Source organism: Temnothorax longispinosus, chromosome 2 (assembly GCF_030848805.1).
Source record: "Temnothorax longispinosus isolate EJ_2023e chromosome 2, Tlon_JGU_v1, whole genome shotgun sequence".
Taxonomy (NCBI): domain Eukaryota; kingdom Metazoa; phylum Arthropoda; class Insecta; order Hymenoptera; family Formicidae; genus Temnothorax; species Temnothorax longispinosus.
The window spans coordinates 22,225,627-22,244,188 of NC_092359.1; the positions used below are offsets into that span (position 1 = coordinate 22,225,627).

The following is an 18,562-nucleotide window of genomic DNA, read 5'->3' on the forward strand; positions in this document are numbered from 1 at the left end:
GCAGAAAAATCCTATTTGGCTGGCAAAAGATACTTGCATACCACGTAAAAACACGATATTGTTACTTTCTTTTCTATTAAAGTTTTTTTAAGCAGTAAAATGTATGTAATAGCTAACTTATTAATCTTTTTAAAATATTTAGCTACATAGTGTTCTATTTGTGTAGCATCTATTTCGTAATACAGTATATTTGCATTTTTTGTAGCAGAAAAATCCTATTTGGCTGGCAAAAGATACTTGCATACCACGTAAAAACACGATATTGTTACTTTCTTTTCTATTAAAGTTTTTTTAAGCAGTAAAATGTATGCAATAGCTAACTTATTAATCTTTTTCATTAATTAAAAAATAGAAGAATAAAAAATTATATTATCTAATAATTTTATAATTTTATATTATTTTTTAATTAAAAACAATTTATCATTTTTTGCATTATTTACTAATTGTTACAGAAGAAAAATTACATTTAATAATTATATTAAAATATCTAAATTCTTACCTCCTTGGGGAAAGAACTTTGAATAGATACACTTGAAAGTATCCTCCCTGACGACTCCCGTAGGACATTCAGCCTTGAAGCCGCGATATATTCTCTTCAATTCGGCCTCTGTGAATCTGGTTGCTCGACAAAGACTCGCTAAGGAGTCTGGCCTGTATCTCGGTGTTTGCTCTTCCTCGTATTCCGAGTCTACGAAATAAAAGCAGAACCCGTGTTAATCACAGAAAAGAAATCGGCAAATTCCGTTCATGTATCACGAATTCGTCGGACTGATAGAAAGCTCTAACAAGATTAAAGAACTTTGTTGAAAGGTCAAGACGAAATGCTACGTTTTACCGAGATCCTAGCAACAGATACGAATAGTGCAACTATTGATGCAATATTTATAATTAAATAAACGAAGAGTATGCTATTAAATACGAAGAAATTACACCTCTTTAAAACACATTATGTAAATATATCTTCCGAATGACAATATTTTTCTCATATCTTTTAAATAATTAAAAAATTAATCTTCTCAGTTCTTAGCTAATATCATATTAAAGGAAAACATTTAATGATATTTATAGTTTTATAGTACACAGAATAAGAGCTGTAGATATTATATTTTGTAATTTATTACTCTCAAATACGAGAACTGAGTATGTAAAATTTTATGCGAAATAACTTTGAACTGACATGCTATCTTTTTCAGATGTTATTGCCTAGAATTCGATAAAACTTGACATCATTTTCCTACTGCTATTTCGGTTTCTTTTTTTTTTTTTTCGATGTGCGATACATCAATCGATGTGGGTATATAAAGCTAGGATTCGACGACACATTGCAATCGCGAATAGAAGCCTGAGATTGAACTGCAAGATTCAAACTCTCGTGTGATATTGCAACAGTCTGCAGTGTTACATCACATGGAAATTTTAAATATTGATTCTTAAGTTCTAGTACTTAATTGTCGTATTATCTGTTTTTAGTTTAAGGAAAATATATTTTATGTGCAATATATTTAAAAATTATAAATTATATTTTTTAGAAAAATGCATAATTTCAAAAGTGCATCAAGTTTTAATATATTGTGCATACAGTAAGTGCTATTAGATTTTGGCGTGTCTATTAAAGTTTAACAGCATTTACTTTAACTCTGATCGAGTTTGCGAAAATATTGGAAATAATTGCTTTACTTATCTAAAGGCAATTTCGTAAATTTCATGATATTTTGTATTGGAGTTTTGGCTACGATATAGCGGCAATTGAGCGGATTTTTGTACGTTCGAATTGATGTCTACGAGAATAACGAAACGTGTAGTAGCTCGCGAAATCTAGAAAGTACATTCATAAAGTTTCACGGTATGTGTGAGTGGCGGTGCTGCATTACTGCGCCTTATTTCCCATGGGATAGTTCTTTTTATCCGAGGGAAAGGCCGTCGAACTTTTAAGAAATCTGAATGCAGGATGACCTTCGGTGCAGTAAAGCACAGCGTTTATGAGACCGGCACTGGAGCGAGACGCGAGCAACCACGATGTGCTCGACGAGATTTTGTAAAAATTGCTCTTCCTTGTAGTTTGAAAGCCATCCGTTCTGTATCTCATGTGGCTCATACAATATTTATAAGATTTCATTCAACGTCGCAACGTTGCGAGATCAAAGATGAGGTGAATTTTCGAATCGTTTGCCAACCTGACAATCGGAGCAAGCATATGACGGATTTGCAAATTGTATTTCGCGGATATTGCTGTCACTGAAAAACAGCGTTAATAATAGAACAACGTAAAGTTTGGTTGAGCATTTATTTTTATTTTACTGTAAAGGAAGTCTAAATAAAAAATGAAGATAGAATTTATCTACCCGCAGGTATGTAAAAGGAAAAAATATGCATGAATTCCTTGATAAACGAGGACAGCGAATATGTACGCAAGGGAATAAAATAACATATATACATATATTTCTTCTAAAATGATTTAAATTTTAGGGTCACATTTACAAGTTAAAATTTTGTATAACAATAACGTTGCACGTAAAATATATAAGTAAACTGTTTATTTTAAATAAAATTTTCTAAAAAAAATTTTAACAAGTAGTTAAAAGAAAAGAGAGATAAAAATATTTTGCTGTTTGAATAATTTTTTATAAACAATTATAATTGTTAAAATGTGCATTTGGATAGAATTCAGAAATTGCACAGATAGAATATAATTGAAGAAACGTTGTTCGACTTATATGCGATAAAAATATTTTACCTTACATTTTTAGACGGAAAACGAATTTTCGTTATTTCAACCGTTATAAGCGATCTGAATGAAGTGATTTCGCAATAAATCCCTTCCACATGGTGAAACATTGCCGCGCGCACAAGTGTACAGTGGAAATCGAAACGTATCGTGCATACGATACCCTACTGCTCTCATACAGCACGGAAGATGAGAGTGGGAAGAGAGATATTTTTGCGTACTTCCACATATACATGGAAGCTTACGTTATGTTTTCTACAGGAAAGGTTACGGAAGTTGGAAAGTGGGAATGTAATCCAGTGTTGGAATTTAAATCGAATCGTCTTGTTTCGACAGCAGTGGATTTTTCAGATTCGATCTACAGACAGACAAATGTAACGCGCGAAATAAAGGGCAAAAACGAGACACGTCGAAAATTGGTGCGAAACTCTCTTGCGAGGAGAACGATAACAAATGTTTGGGAAGTGAACATGTGGTGTGTATTTGTATTACAACTTCGGTAATTTCGTTGGGAGTTTATGACAGCGTGAAATCAACTATATAAGAAGAATACGCTTGCGTCATTGTAGAGAATTCAGCAAATTTTCATTGAATCATTGTTAATGTTTCTAACAACAAGTATTTTATCAATCGGAAAAATTTCTAGTCTGAATCATGTAGTTATGTCGCTGCAACTTGTCACGCTTCATAATTATTAACCATGATAAAGACTACAATAACTATAAAATAACAACAAGCAGTATTTAATCTATTATAACGATATCCCCTCGCTATATAAATTATATAAAGCGAGAGAACCTTTTCCTTTATCGTATCTAACAATATAGCTATCACAGAATTTTAGATATTACTTCTACGCTATTTTCTCTAAAAACAACATGTTGACCGTCGCAGAAAGAAAGAAACTTCAAATTTAATCTGGACGAGGTTGTTTCCGCACTCCTCCGCTTTTCCTGTCATATACTCTTTAAGCAAAGGGTCGGTTTGACCGAGCGTAAATAGGGTCAACGGCGAGGCAACATCCGTTCGACCCTACGTCTCATTCCGGACGATGGTCTAGGGATGAAGACCGAATTGTGGACTTCGATGATTCCTCCACTTTCGAGATATTGGATCTGTGCGGGGGATGAAAGGCATTCCTCGCGGAATGCATCCGTTGCCGTCGGATATAGGCAGGATGCACATCGGTCGCTGTTTCTTGATGAAAGGCTGGACTATTGGAGTTTCCGTCAATGCGTTCATCGACTGTGATCCCGCAGGAATGTATTATACGCTGGCAAATTGAATGAGAATATTCGACTGTTTATAAATGGTTCCAGAGAGACCGAGGTAGGCTTTTGTACATATGCGTTTCCTTCATAAATCATGTAATTCTGAGTGATTTAAAAATCACGCGATATAAATAAAATCTAAATAAGTTAGCAGATTATGTGACTTTTTGTTTAATTATATCCATATCTAAAAAAGGCATGTTATCTTAAAATTGATAAGAAAACAGAGCTTGATGAATTTAACGAAATATTTTTAATCCTCCTGTTTTATTCCTGCATATTGAAATCTGTAAAAAAATGAATAATTGTAGATTATTCCGATATTCGGACTTTTTAGCTTGAGCGAGATAGAGTTTGCATAATCGGATTAATTTATGCGACATCTCGCATAGTCTTGTCTTTTTTAACCAGATCGTATTGAGAAGGAAATGTGATTACGTTAAACAGAAATTCTATTGAATTTTTATGCACATTTTTGTTATTAACGTATGTTTATAATAAATGATCATTTTGATAAATAAAGAATTTATATTATTCTAAATGTCATTCATGTCTTTTTGAAAAATAGAAAAAAATATAAATATTAAAAACTGCAGAAAATTTTTGTCTTAATAAATATGAGTAATTAAATAAAATAATAATATATATCATGTTTTGTAAACAGAAATATTTGCGAAAATAATTAATTCAAAACAATGTAGCTTTTTATTATAACATCCTTTAACAATTTTAAAAGAAATGATAATTGTAAAACCCTTTGTTTTATCTTGATAAAATAATAATATATGTATAAAATAGATATAAAAAGTTTTATTTTGACTAACTTTTTTGCTAATTTTATTGATTTTTATTTAAGGCGCGCATGTTTCATACATTAAAATAATTTATTTCTGTTGATATACACATTTCGAATTGTGTCAAATGATTTTAATAAGATTTTCAATGAATGGCTTTCTTCATGATTAATTAACTTTGTTTATATGCTAAAATCTTTTCCCAGCAATAAATCAAAAGTGCTCAGTTAACAACGTACGTGACTATGACTCATTTTATGTCATGCAACGTTCTATCATTCCGCTGCAATATAAATATTTTATTCCATCTCATTTAAATGCAACCGCGGTCAAACCTCAATTAATACGTTGCAATCTAAATCGTATGCTTAATATTTGATTATGGTTATATCTAAGATATAAGTATTGGCATCATCGCGCTGATAAATATAAATTAAAATAAAAAATAAATATAAAAGAATATTCGCACGCCTTTACTTATCTTTCTAAGATTAGTAGATTAACATTATATAAAATAGAGAAAATATGATGACTTTGAACATTGTTCTTTATAATTTTAACAATGCATCTTAATTGATAATGTGAAATACAGAGTTTTGTAAATAGATTGTATGTATAATATACCAGTAATTTACTTATTTAACCGTTGTTGTAATGATAGATGTATGGACGTGTACGAATATAATAATTATTAATACTGTTTACGCGCAGAACATTAAGGTATCATAAGCTGCAATCGAATACGGTTCATTTGGCTTGGTGCTTGCATTTATTGCGAGAATATGTAATCTTTATATACATTTTTTGCATCAACTGACGCAAGAACTGCTTTTGTGTCCAACTATAATTAATCTAAATTAATCAAAATTAAAATCTTTATAAAAAAATATATATATATACATACAGAGAATCTTATATTATATTTTAATTTATAATGTTCTTCAAAACATATAAATTTTTTTTAAATTTTCGTTTTTCTTTTAAAATGTATTTTGAAAATAAATGCGAGAAAATAAATTAATTAAACGCATATTACATACTACACATTACATCAATGTCATATGAACATATTTGCTTGACGACAAAAGATAATTAAAAATTATTATCTGCTTAATCAACCAGCTAGAATTCATGAACACATGTAATGGATATACTGAGCATGTTTTTGCAATATTGATCCGACAAATACGTCATTCCAATAAAATTATGGTTGAGAGCGAGAGCATCCAGCAGATAACAAATGCAAGGCAAGCGTTTGCGAACAGTATTTCACCGTCCTTCGCACTGATACGTCGCACGGTATGACGATGTTGGTTCCAGATATTTCCCTCATAAATTTGTTTGTGAAAATGTAATTTGCGGATGAAACCGCACCCGGACTGTATGAATTTTCATGAAGTTTGCGACCCCGAATCCCCAGGATACGTTGCGTGGATATCCCGTCGGTCTCCAGAGTATTGCGTGATGAAAGTACGCCTTTGGCGACCACGTGATAGGTACGTGAAACAATAGCATAAGTTGTCTGTGAAACTACTCGCCATGCATGATAATATAAAATAAATATAAATATTCCATGATTTTGAGGTATTTTAATCAAATTAACAATTTTTTCATCTCATATTTCGCCTCAAGCTGCTAGACATTTTTGATATGTTCAAATGGATACTAAGATGTCATATAAAAGAGCTTTTTTCATCTTCTTATATATATCCTAATGTCTAAATTGTATGCAGTAATTTCGACATACAGCAGTTAACTACCTATATATATTACAAATTTTCACTATTTTATGCGCCTAATAAACGTTTATGCGCAACATTTATAAATAAAGTTTTAATAAATTGTCATATTTTATTTTTGAAATTACTGTTTATTATGCATGTTAAAAATAGATTACAATTTACTTAGAAAAATTTATTCTTTTATATATAAAATTTACATTTACATGTATAAATAATGTTTTAAGATAAATAATATTATTAATATGAAATATTTTAAAATATGTGTGCATCAACGACATAGAAATCGTTTTCTATTTCATTGGTAAAAAGCTGATAAACTTTAATTAATACAGGGATGTGTCGATTGCTGTTACAGTTTATTGGTGCATCCGAATAAGATCAATCGAAAAAAGGATACAGTTTAATGAGAAGGCAAGCAAACTATGTAGATGCAAGTGTCGTGCAACATAGATGAGCAGTAAGACACGTGAGTAGCGTGCAGTGTTGGTTAAAGCGTCAGCAAAACCCTGGAGATCACATTTCACGAACAAGTACGCGAGTCACTCTTTCACTGGTTGTCCAATAGAAAACAGCATATAGATACGTAGACATCGGTTCATCGAATATATTCAGGTTTATAAAACGTAAAATGTTATTCCCGTATGGTTTCTCGATCCTTGAATATACGAGAAAAAAGAAAAGTCGCTTCTTTCAATATAGCATTTTCACGTATGCACATATAAGAGTTGTTTCACACATTTATCGCTGCCGGCTATCGTTTATATTGATAATTTTGTGTGTATTATTTTGTAATATTACTATACCTACGTAAATATAACATCGAATTATAAAGCATATAATTGAACGGATTTAACTTATCAGACATCTTTTTAATTTGTGTCATTACTAATCACATTAAAGATTATATTATTTTAATTTTATCCAAGAAAAAAAAAGTAATACGAGACATTAAGTACAATTCAATTTTTCATTTATTTGTACATTTTTTAGGGCAAAAAGTTTCTAGTTAGTAAAAATTTAGTTAATAAAAACATTCAAAAATTTGTTTCGTATAAGATATAACATTGACTTCTACATTGATAAATCTGGAACAAAGATACCTAGGGCGAATTTGACGCCGGTCCAGGCTTGCCTCACGTAGTTGATTAACCTCCTGTAGAGAGGTCTTGGTGGCCTTGGTGGTCTTTTGGTAGAAGTCCCCTCCTCCTCGCATGAACTATCGTTATCCAGCGTTCCCGGCGGCGGGCCTACGCCCGATAGGGTGCCAGCTTGATTCCTCTTGCCGAGAATGTTCACGACCTCCCGCAGCCCAGGCGCAACGCCCTGCAGTCCTGGTGCGTAATTCGCGGGGGCGACGCCGGAACCAAAGAGGTTCGCGCCGCCCCCGCGACCTCTGCCACGTCCACGACTTCCGCGCCCCCAGACAGTGCTATTGCCTTCGAGAGTTCACAATATGATCAGATTTCGATGCTTTGACTTAGCAGTCCATAGGTACTTTTTGTATAAGCGAGAAATCGAACAAGATTAAGATGACTGAATATTTCGTTTTTAGAGACAATATTGCCCGCTGTCTATCCAACTTTCAAAATCACTCGCGTGTCGCGTTTTAAACAAATTCGAATTTCATGGCTTATTTATGGCTTGAAATATTCTTTTGCAATTTAAAGATCTGATCATTCTAAATAAAGAGAGCTTGAATTATTTAAAGAATGATATGAATTTAAAACTGTTTAGTTTCTGAGTAATGATCTTCGAGTTCGAAGAATTCATATCAAATGACGAAGGGTAAAGATATAGTATTACAACGTAATATAGACGTTCTCAAAGGTGCCGTTTGCTTTAAATATGTAATGCGAATATATGTCATGTTTCACGCGTAGATAATTAACTAGGACATTGGAGACATTCTGAATTCTTAAGGATAAATCTAATAAAAAAAACATTGTTTATAATAACAACGCTATGTTTAAACACACATGAATAAATATTACGATTAATAATGTAGCAAACCTTTAAACTAATTATTTAAATTATTATTATAATATGATGTTTATATCCCAATATAATTCTTCTTGATTTCGAATCTGATTTAAATAAAAAAATATTACTTTTAATTAAAATTTATTTAATTGAAAAGTGGAAATTAAAAATGTCAGTTGAGAAAGAGAAGATATTATATAGATTACAAAAAAGATTATTACTTCTGATTTTATGTAATAATGCTGCTAAATTTGATTTTAATTCACTTTAATTCACAATTTCATAAAAATATATTACACTTTTCAGGTATTGAATTAATAAATAATATTTATAAAACCATGAAATTTGAAATATTTTTGTTTTTGCAATGCGAAATATTATTTTTCGCATTTACTTGGACTTTCTTCTTCAATTATGGAACGCCGTAATGTACCTTGGCGCTTTTTGTAGGAGGGGAGCCCCACCACGGGGCCGCAACCCCCCGCGCTTCCTGCGACAGAAGAGCTGATGGTGGCAAGACAGGGAACACCCCGACCGCCACCCGTTCGACGTTCCAAATCACGATGTCTGCAACCTCCCCCGCTCTCACTGCCACCGCCACCCCCGGCGGACAACACCACGACGGACCCAGAGGTACGTTTACGCGGCCCTCTTCCCGCGGAACCTCTTCCTATCGACGAAGATCCCGCTCGTTTACGTCGCCAGAATTGCCGCAGACTTCCACGGGGAATTCTGCAAGGCATTTCGATAGGGTTGTCACCCTAGCTCGCGCATCATTTTTTTCTCGTTTTATTAACATAACTTTTACGCGTATTAAATATGTTTTTTTTTTCTACGGGTAATTTTACTTCTGATGTAATTTTATATAAATATTTGTATAAATACGCGCAGTCACATTAGTATATTTTTATAAAGCAATATATTATACAGAATTTTTGTTCGCTTTAGTGACTCCCGCTGCGATCGATTTCTCAATAGAAGCTGTACATATGGACGAGCGATGTCAGCGAATTTTCTTGCTTTTTCCGCGCTTTCCGTGTTCCGTCTGCTTCCACCAGAAGCGGACTTTCCGGCCAGATACACCTGCACCCTCAAAATTCACGTCAAATTCACGCCGACAATTTACAAGAATCGCAATTTAAAGCGGAAGAAGCTTTATGCGCTTTTATCCACTATAATTTTTACGTATAATTCAGTTTACAGAAAGAAGAAGCTTTCCGTTTAACATGAAAATTTCAAATTATATACAATTACTAATATTATATTACTTAGCAACTGCCTAGTTGTTGCTTCATGATTATTGACCGATCTGCCAATATCTCATTACAGATATTATCAAGTTCGACAAGTGCATCCGCGCAAGTATGTTAAAAGTCTGTTAAAAAAATATTTAAACTTTTATTTTCATAATTTTTTCGAACGCACCTGTAACTTATTCAGCCTTGTCGCCTTCAAAGTATTCCTTCTCGATTGATACACCATTTCCAACGTTTTTTCCACTTCTGAAAGCAGTTCTGTTACGCATTTTTTCGGGATCCGTCTGCGATCGTGTCCAATCTTCGGTCCTTCAATGTGGATTTCAGTTTAAAAAAAAGAAAAAATCCGCAAGGGCCAGGTCGTGAGAGTAGAGAGATTGATGGAAAGCACAATCATCTTTGCTTTGATGCAAAAATGACAAATTAGCAGCGATGCGTGCGTGTTGTGATGAAAGAACCTTGAATCGTCTTTCTACAGTCCTTTTTCTGACATTTTCTGGACCTGGTAAGCTTTATTTTTCTAAACGAAATCCACGTTGAAAGGATTTGACACTTGAAGACACCAAGGAAAATTCGCAGGACTTACGCGTGATCCCAAAAAACGCGTACCATACACGTACAGGACTGTTTCCAGAAGCGACGTTGAGGATGATGTATCAACCGAGAAGAAATATATTTCGGAGGTGACAAGGCTGAATAAGCAAAATTATAGGTACGTCCGAAAAAAAATTACTAAAAGAAAGTTCGGATATTTTTTGAACAGATCTCGTAGATTACACTTAATTTATATCAGGTTTTATTAAAGTGATTTGAATTAAATAGATTGCTTGAATAAAGTTCTTTTCTGAAAATTCTATAAAATGCTCACCCTAACACCTTTTCCAGCACTTGATACACGTCGGCTATTTCATTTAGAAGCAAGAGATTCAAATCAATTCCCACAATAGAATATCCGTGGACTAAATTATGGTGACCCACGATTTATTTGATGGCTCGTCAAATTTATTCATTGAATGATATGCGGGCTTTGCCCGATCTGTTCTTTATTGCGCAGAATGCAATAAACCCTTTTCACATTCAGGACTTAGGGCGTTGGCGTGAGGCCCTGGACGAGATCATAATGCTTGTTCTCGAAAAACGTAGTTGGTTAGTGTGTTGTGAGTTCGGTTGTGTTAGTATCTGAAACAGGCAAAGAAGACACACATGCAATTAGTTGTGTTTGTACACGAAATTTTGGCTCAATGATAACATACATAGGCTGCGCAAAAAACAGAGATTAAAGAAGAATGAAAAAATGCACTTTTGGAATGTATCTTGATTGTAATAAAGTAAGATATTTATTATATTCAAAGGCACAAGCAATAAATTTATGTTTACAGTGCAAAATAAAGTGCTAAATTTCAAAGACTAAGTTTTATTTTATAAGTTAATTATCAAAATCTTTTAAGAAATAATCTTATTGAAGAATAAGCAGTTGTTTCTACGAAAAATTTCTTTATGTAAAAAATGCGCTATTGATTTTTCTCGTAAAGTTCTTTGTTATGCATACTTGGCATACAACGCATAGGAACTTTACGAAATGCTATCGCTAACTCCAGATTTAAATTAATTTCAAAAATGTATTTTAAAATGTAAAAATGACTTTTGGAGTGAAAGTACAAGTATATAAAAAGATGGTGTAAAATACGACAATTTTTATTATATCTAAATAGCAGTATTTGTCTATCATCCGTTTTTGCATAATTCACAATTTTTGTCAGATGTGATAACTACTGTAACTAATTTTCTAACTTACCGCATTGAATTGAGGTCAGATCGAAGTAGAATTAAGAGTTAATGAGCTCATTTTTCTGCATTTAATGCGAATTCCATGATGACTGCCTATAAATTCACGTGACAGTGGGTTCCAATTGTCTCGATGGAGATCGGAAAATATATAGAATTCGATGCTTGGGCTCTACCACAATTGCCCCCTTTATCTTAACTAAGGGGCTCTAACGACTGACTGCAGTGTGCCAACAATTAACGAGACCACCAATTTCGAAAATTTATATCGATGTACTTGTGCACTTTACAGTCGTTACAACCCTACCACCAAGTTCACAAACACACCACTCAATGTAAGTGAGGGTGATAAAATGGCTACTGGATCGCTCGTAAAGCTACTTGTCCCGTTCAGGCCTTCAGGCAAAGTTCTTTGAAATTGCTTCGAAACCGAAAAAGTTCCAAGCTATTGCTTCGTATGCATACGTGAGCTCTCTTGGCAGTCCTGACGATCAAGGATCTATGTAGATCAAGAGAGAATGGTGAATACCAGAATTTTCTAGAGATTTATCGAAATAAAATACCTTGAAACTTTTGCCTAAAAATTTATTATAACCAAAGAAAACTTAGATGTGCACGTTTAATAAAAAACGTACTACATTTTGTAAAAGTCCTTCGACATAACTATACGTAAAATGTTCTAATCTAAATACAATAGCATATATGTTCATATGAACAAATAAACAATAGAATTTTGCTATGACAGTAACGTTTGCAACACATCAATAATAAAGGTATTGAAGTTCGGTAGTGCAATCGACTCGAAGTTGATAAAACCGTAATCAATTTCGCGTTATTATCAAAAATAGACGGTGGAAACTGGTGTGTTCGGTATTGCCATAACTCTTCGCGATACCGCGAATGAAAGAGGAAAGTGCAGAATGAGAATAAACTCGACGGCCCAGGATAAAGTTCAAGCAGTTTCGTGAGTTAGGAAATTTTCGGAAAGAGAAGAAGCAACTACGAAGAAAAGAAATGTATCAAAGTCATGCATCCCTTACCTAAAAATATAACTCATCGCATGATGGCTCGTTGAAAGCAGAGATACTTATATCTTTCGATATATAAAAAAGATTGAGATTGATATTTATATCCGGAAGTTTTACGATCCTACCTAGGTCTCCCTTTGTTATCCTTCGGTTGCATTACAGAGAGGAAACTACGTAACTCAATAAAATATGGAAACAGATATATCTTTCTGTGATTTTGACTGGGAAAGTAATGCGAGTGGAAATATGGGTACGTATATATTTCCGATATAAGAAAAGATTAAATCTTGTATATAGGTATGCTCATACGTGCAGGCGTAAGAAATATAAAATTTACACCGGGGAAAGATGTGTTGAAATGTGAAACTGTAAAATTTTATGAACAATTTTCCTTATCTTTCTTTGCGATAAGATTAAGTCTACAAATTATAATTTTTTAAATAGTATCTTATGTAAACAATAAAAAATATTAATTTATTTGTATAATTAATCTAATTTTAAAGATTGTCTGTTTATTGCATTGCTTACAATGTGATTACAATTTTGTAGTTTTATATGAGTAAAAAATTATGTTGCTCCTTTACTTATGTGTTTCAAGTTCCATTAATATGTGTCAGAATATGATAAGCAATTACTGCGGTTCTCTGCGGTATTACGAATAAGAGCACATGCTTATTTGCTACCTTTGTAGGCTCTGTGACCTTTGAAGTTTATATCGAGTTAATTCAAGACCCGATTGTAGTACAGTGATGTAAGGCAACATCTAGGAAGCTTTTGACATTGCTGGATGGCCCAAAATTACCATGTTCATGTCACGTAATTATAAGGATAGCTTGTCCTGTAAAAAAAGAATCGCGTGGCTTATCGATTACAAATTTTTTTTTTACCCTTACATATATCTTATCTCCGATTTAGCCTAGGCTAGAATTGTAAGGACAGAATAAAATATAGACGAACATAAAACCGTACCGGTGGAAAGTTGACTTATATATAAATGCTTAAATTTTCAAAAATGTTTTTTCCAAAAATTGAGAAAATGAAACAGAGAGAGAGAGAATAATAAAAATGTGAAAAACGTAAATTCTCTAGAAAAATAAAATAAAGTATATCAGCTATAACAAAAACGACAAATCAGTTAAAATAACAAGACATATATTGAAATTGTCGTCCATTACGATAACGCACTAGAATCAAAATATAAAATAGATTTTATTTTATATTTATCTAAATAATCATAAAAAAAGTATCAAAAACAATTGCCATATTCTCATAAAACAGTAGAGTTACACAGTTGAAAATGTATCTCGCTTTAGATTGTATTAAATTATCTTTATGTGTCACGTAACGTCAACATTCTTTCGGTGAACAAACATTCCATCGACTCTGATCTAAAAAGAAGCTCTTCCACTCGTTGCGACGTCGTCGTTGTAGACCAAAGTGCCATCCAAAATCTACTTTTATCTCCTGGGGCAACCATCCCTTCACATTACTTCGTTTCCCCTAAGTTTTACCTCACGACCATCTCGATTGGCCACTTTTCTTTTCTTCCAATTTTCTTCCTGGTTTCTCGGATTCTTCCTGATGTGGATTTTGCTATGAGCGTTGAAGAGATATAAACTAACAGAGGATACTCTCTCCAAAAATGAGGAGAAATCAAAAAACACGAATGGATCGAAATTCCGCAGATTACTTTATAAAGTAAATGCAAATTTGAATGACATTAAAAAATGCTAGATATTGCGTGATAAAGCAATATTTTAAAAGAATAATTAAAAACCGAATACCTTTCTTATATGCGCATCTTTCAATTCATCGTAATAAAAATCCTATTCAATATTTCTGCATGTTAAAATTTTTATATTTATATTTAACGAATTAGATCTTTTGTGCATATTAATATAAATATAGAAATAATTCCTCAGAAGTATTCAGATAAATGTACATATATCTATCAAAATAACATATGCTAAATACAGAAATATAAGAGCATTCTACATCCTTGTAAGGAGATTACTTTGCATGCCTATGCCGGATGACAAGCGCTTTATGTCAACGTAACACAATATTCTTCTGACGTTCTCGTGACATCGACGCATTACACGGAGCTGCGTCTCCGTGTCAGATAAGCCGAAATAGACTTAGTATCCATAGATCACATCTCTGTACTCTTGTCGCGCCTGTCTGTTCGCATTTCGGCGTGCCCTCCTGGTCGTCGCGATAAATCAAGCTTTAAACTCCCAGGCCTTATATACGTGCAATGAACGAAGTTCGACCCTGAGTAAGAGCCGGGACCATACTTGTCCCCCCCCCCCCGCGCGAAGGCCGAGTCAGGAAGACGACCCGCCACCTTCAATAAATCTTCCGCGATCGTAGTGTCTTTTACGGGGGCTGGTCCCAGCATAGAGCAGGAAGAGACGGGCCTATAATTTTCAGCAGACCTGTCCTGAAGAACACACGTAGAGATACCGCACGTGTACCATAGATTCGTGGTACGATTTACATGGCAGATACGTCACGTGCACGTAAGTTACGCCATATAGCGTAGCGTTTCACTAAACCTGGGCGACTTACCGCGCATAAATTAGTCCACCTCGAAACGCGAAGCGCAGTTAGGATACATAGCCCAACGTGGCACCCGCACCAAATCCACCGTCTTTAACAAACGCTTCGATCGAGTTTAGCCCCTCGCGGAAAGCAGCTCGTTTACCCCTCGCGAAACACAGAGTATCGACTCTCATTAGCCTTCGTCTTCGTGCTCGCTTGTATCTGTGTTCACGAATAATTTATTTCGAAATTAACAGAAGAGTCTCCTCTCTCCAAAGTAGCTAATTCTTAGCTAATATTTATTTTAGTACCGTCTTTGTGCTCGCCTGTGTCTGCAGTCGCAAGTAATTTATTTCGAAATTAACAAGAGTCCTCCTCTCGAAGATAGCTAATGCTTGCCTAATATCTTTTCCAATACCGTACAATTTACATTTTTCTTCAATATATTAGATAAAGTAAATGTAATTATAAATATTGCTTTAAAAAAGGCAAATTAAAGGTTATCGACATTTGAAGATGCAATTATGAAAATATATATTTGCACACACGATGTGTGTGCTTCATCTAATAAATATATCATATAAATAAAAAAAAAATAAATATATAAATATATATATATATATATTTATATTATATATATATATATATATATATATATATATATATATATATATATTTCATTAATTGTGTGCGAAATTTGTACAAGGCATTCATAATCACTGTCTACACATTAAATTAATTAAGCAGTAGCTTGTATCACGTACTTACAATACAACCAAATAATCTTTGACAACCGTATCTAGCATAATAGATTAAACAGATCTCCTTTAGGGAATTGCAAATGCACAAAGCTTTGCGAATCCATTCGAAGCTCAATGAAGCTTCTCACCGTTCAGCTGTCCATCAATGTATGCTCTATACCCATTTGTTATCCGAAATTCAGTCCGGAGAAAGTCATATATTTATTTTCCCGGTACTGATGTAAAGTTAAATGACAAATTCGAAATGACTGATTACCTTATTGGTATACTATTTTATATATATAACATATAATCTCTCAACAATCAAATTAATATCTTGAAAAAACATAAAGATGTGTATCGGACATTTCTCTAGGAAACTTTTTAAGCCCTTACTTAAATCAACATTTCTTTTGACTATAATATATTATAGTATCATTACGTAAGATTAAAGCTACAATGTCTTGAAAGGCTATGCATGTATTATGAATATTTTAAAAACACTTTTGTGCACTCGAGAGAGAACGCGCGTATCTTGAGCAGAAAGGTATGATAAAATGCGATGATAAAATGGCGCTGGTTTATGAAAGGTGGGTAAAAGCATCGCGAATACATGAAGGAAAGAATGAAAGAGAACTATGGCGTATTCCTTCGGTACATAAATTCTCTCACAGGGTCAACCGGCGGAGACTACGAAAGGGCGGCGCTATGTGAAAATTTAAGCACCCCCAGTTTACGCTGTTTACACGTGGATGTGTAGAGTTGACCGAGGAATATCTTTACGCGGTACGAGTAAATGAGCAAAGGAAAAGAGAGAAAGCTGGCGGCATCTTTCTTTTTTAATTTCGTGGCTGAGGAAATTTTGACATGACGGCCTGGCCAGAATTCTAACCCAGTGTATCGATTTATCGAAAAAGTATATTGGCCTTTATAAAAAATATAATAGATATTTGTGCAGTTTTATTAAAACCTAAAAGTAATACTCTGCAGCAGAAGAATAATTTACATAAAACATCATTCTTTTGAGTGAGTGAAAGAGATAGAGAAGTGGGGAAAGAAAAATAAATTCATGATAAATAAAATAAAAACTTGTTGTTCTCCCTATGTGATAACGTTTCTCGTCTGTAAAAATTAATATTGAAAAGATTTTTGTATTTAAAATTTGAGATATCTGACATTTCCATAAAATATTTATTAATCTGAGAAGATAAAGACCGTTAAAATGCATTATTTTACGATCTTTTCGTTGTGATATGTTTAGTTCTATATGTTTTATTTATAATCGCATGTCCTTATTAACGGCCAGAAGGTCGCTGAGATATTACTTTGCTATCGAATCGATCCCCTCTTCATGGACCCTTCATTGTTTCGACCCCGGATAAGGTTACAGAAATAGATTACTGGTATAAGCGTGAGAAGCTTAGAACCTGCTAGTCAATAGATTCACATATTTATCTTTCAATAACTATTCAATTTTTACATTATCTACATTATACGCTCTTCTAGAAAAATGATTTAATGTTCATATTGTTTGTTCGATATAACATGTGTGTAATAAGATATTTTATGAATTTTTAAAGCATGTATCTGTGTAATTAGAAAACGTGAATTAATAAAAATATATTAATTATAAAAAACACACATACCTAATAACTTTTAGTTCTAAAATAAGACAGTTTAAAATGAGGTAAGTAATTATAAGTTTTAATGGAATAGTGAATATTATATCATTAAATAATTGTGAAGCATTCCAAACATATTACATTATCTAAATAGCGCGCAATATATACGCTGAATTTGCATTAGAGATGTGGAGATGAGCATCGCTATAATGTAACTTACGGGTTGAAATTTGCAAGGATCCTAATTTACGCTTCACTATGTGTAAATTACACAACAGAGGCACAAGCTTACACTCTAATTAGGTCATTGTCAAATTATACGGTGTGGTATAACGTCGCGTGAACCAAATCAGATGACATCCTTCTTGGATTAAAAGAGCTTCGGCTAATCCAATTTTCAGAGATTATAAAGTAGACATTCTAAATATCGATTTTATCGATCCTAGTCTTATGAAGAATAAAGAATCTTTAACTACAATCTGATAGATATTTCTATTAGTAATCAAGAAAAGATATTTTATTGTTAAGTGATGCAAACGATAACAATACATTTTTTCTGTCACAAAAGAATTCTGATTTTATTGAAAAAGAGTGATTGTACAAATATTTTAAACCATTGATCATAGACTGCAAATTTTCATTATAATTATATTATTTGGGGATCGCGGGGATCGATACAGCATAATAAAGTTATTATTAGAAGAATAGTCCTAGAGAAATTGAATTTTCGGATTGTTTTACCGGTAATATCTATTACATAATATTGCATTATATACAAAAGTTGCAAAATTATAAAAGATAACACATTATTTTTCATCCAAATAATGATGATACTAGAAAATAACGCGCGATTATAACATAATTAATATGTATACACGTGTATATTTATGCATACGTAAATGATAATGGTATATTATACACCTTATTTTAATGAAGTTCATTATATGCGCGAACTCTTGTGATAAAGATAAATAAACGAATAACGAGAAGCGTATGAGACTGCTCCCCGTAGTTGTTCCCAGAATTTTCCAGTGTTCTGAACAGGATACTAATTTTACAGACATACGGTCGTTGC

General features: G+C 33.2%; 1 protein-coding gene and 2 long non-coding RNA genes across 9 annotated transcripts in view; 1 reads left to right on the top strand and 2 right to left on the bottom strand.

Moving 5' to 3' along the window:
- Positions 1-18,562, bottom strand: part of LOC139808979 (A-type potassium channel modulatory protein KCNIP1) — a 121,987-nt gene that overhangs the window by 24,043 nt on the left and 79,382 nt on the right. For 2 of the 3 annotated variants that reach the window (XM_071771545.1, XM_071771544.1), the window contains exons 1-3: positions 8,946-9,454; positions 7,633-7,968; positions 500-688 (exon numbers count right to left, since the gene is read on the bottom strand). In XM_071771545.1, coding sequence (XP_071627646.1) covers positions 500-688; positions 7,633-7,968; positions 8,946-9,255 — 835 coding nt within the window. In that variant the 5' untranslated portion in view covers positions 9,256-9,454. Of the gene's footprint in view, positions 1-499; positions 689-7,632; positions 7,969-8,945; positions 9,455-18,562 lie in introns of those variants that run through there. The other variant, XM_071771547.1, reaches the window with a different exon arrangement.
- Positions 5,811-18,562, top strand: part of LOC139808982 (uncharacterized) — a 54,065-nt gene continuing 41,313 nt past the window's right edge. For 2 of the 5 annotated variants that reach the window (XR_011730996.1, XR_011730995.1), the window contains exons 1-3: positions 5,811-6,286; positions 6,888-6,998; positions 8,963-9,145. This is a non-coding gene — a long non-coding RNA (uncharacterized lncRNA). Of the gene's footprint in view, positions 6,287-6,887; positions 6,999-8,962; positions 9,146-9,460; positions 10,638-18,562 lie in introns of those variants that run through there. The other 3 variants (XR_011730998.1, XR_011730997.1, XR_011730994.1) reach the window with 3 other exon arrangements.
- Positions 9,468-18,562, bottom strand: part of LOC139808983 (uncharacterized) — a 54,358-nt gene continuing 45,263 nt past the window's right edge. Inside the window, exons 2-3 of the long non-coding RNA XR_011730999.1 lie at positions 10,637-10,947; positions 9,468-9,595 (exon numbers count right to left, since the gene is read on the bottom strand). This is a non-coding gene — a long non-coding RNA (uncharacterized lncRNA). The remainder of the gene's footprint in view (positions 9,596-10,636; positions 10,948-18,562) is intronic.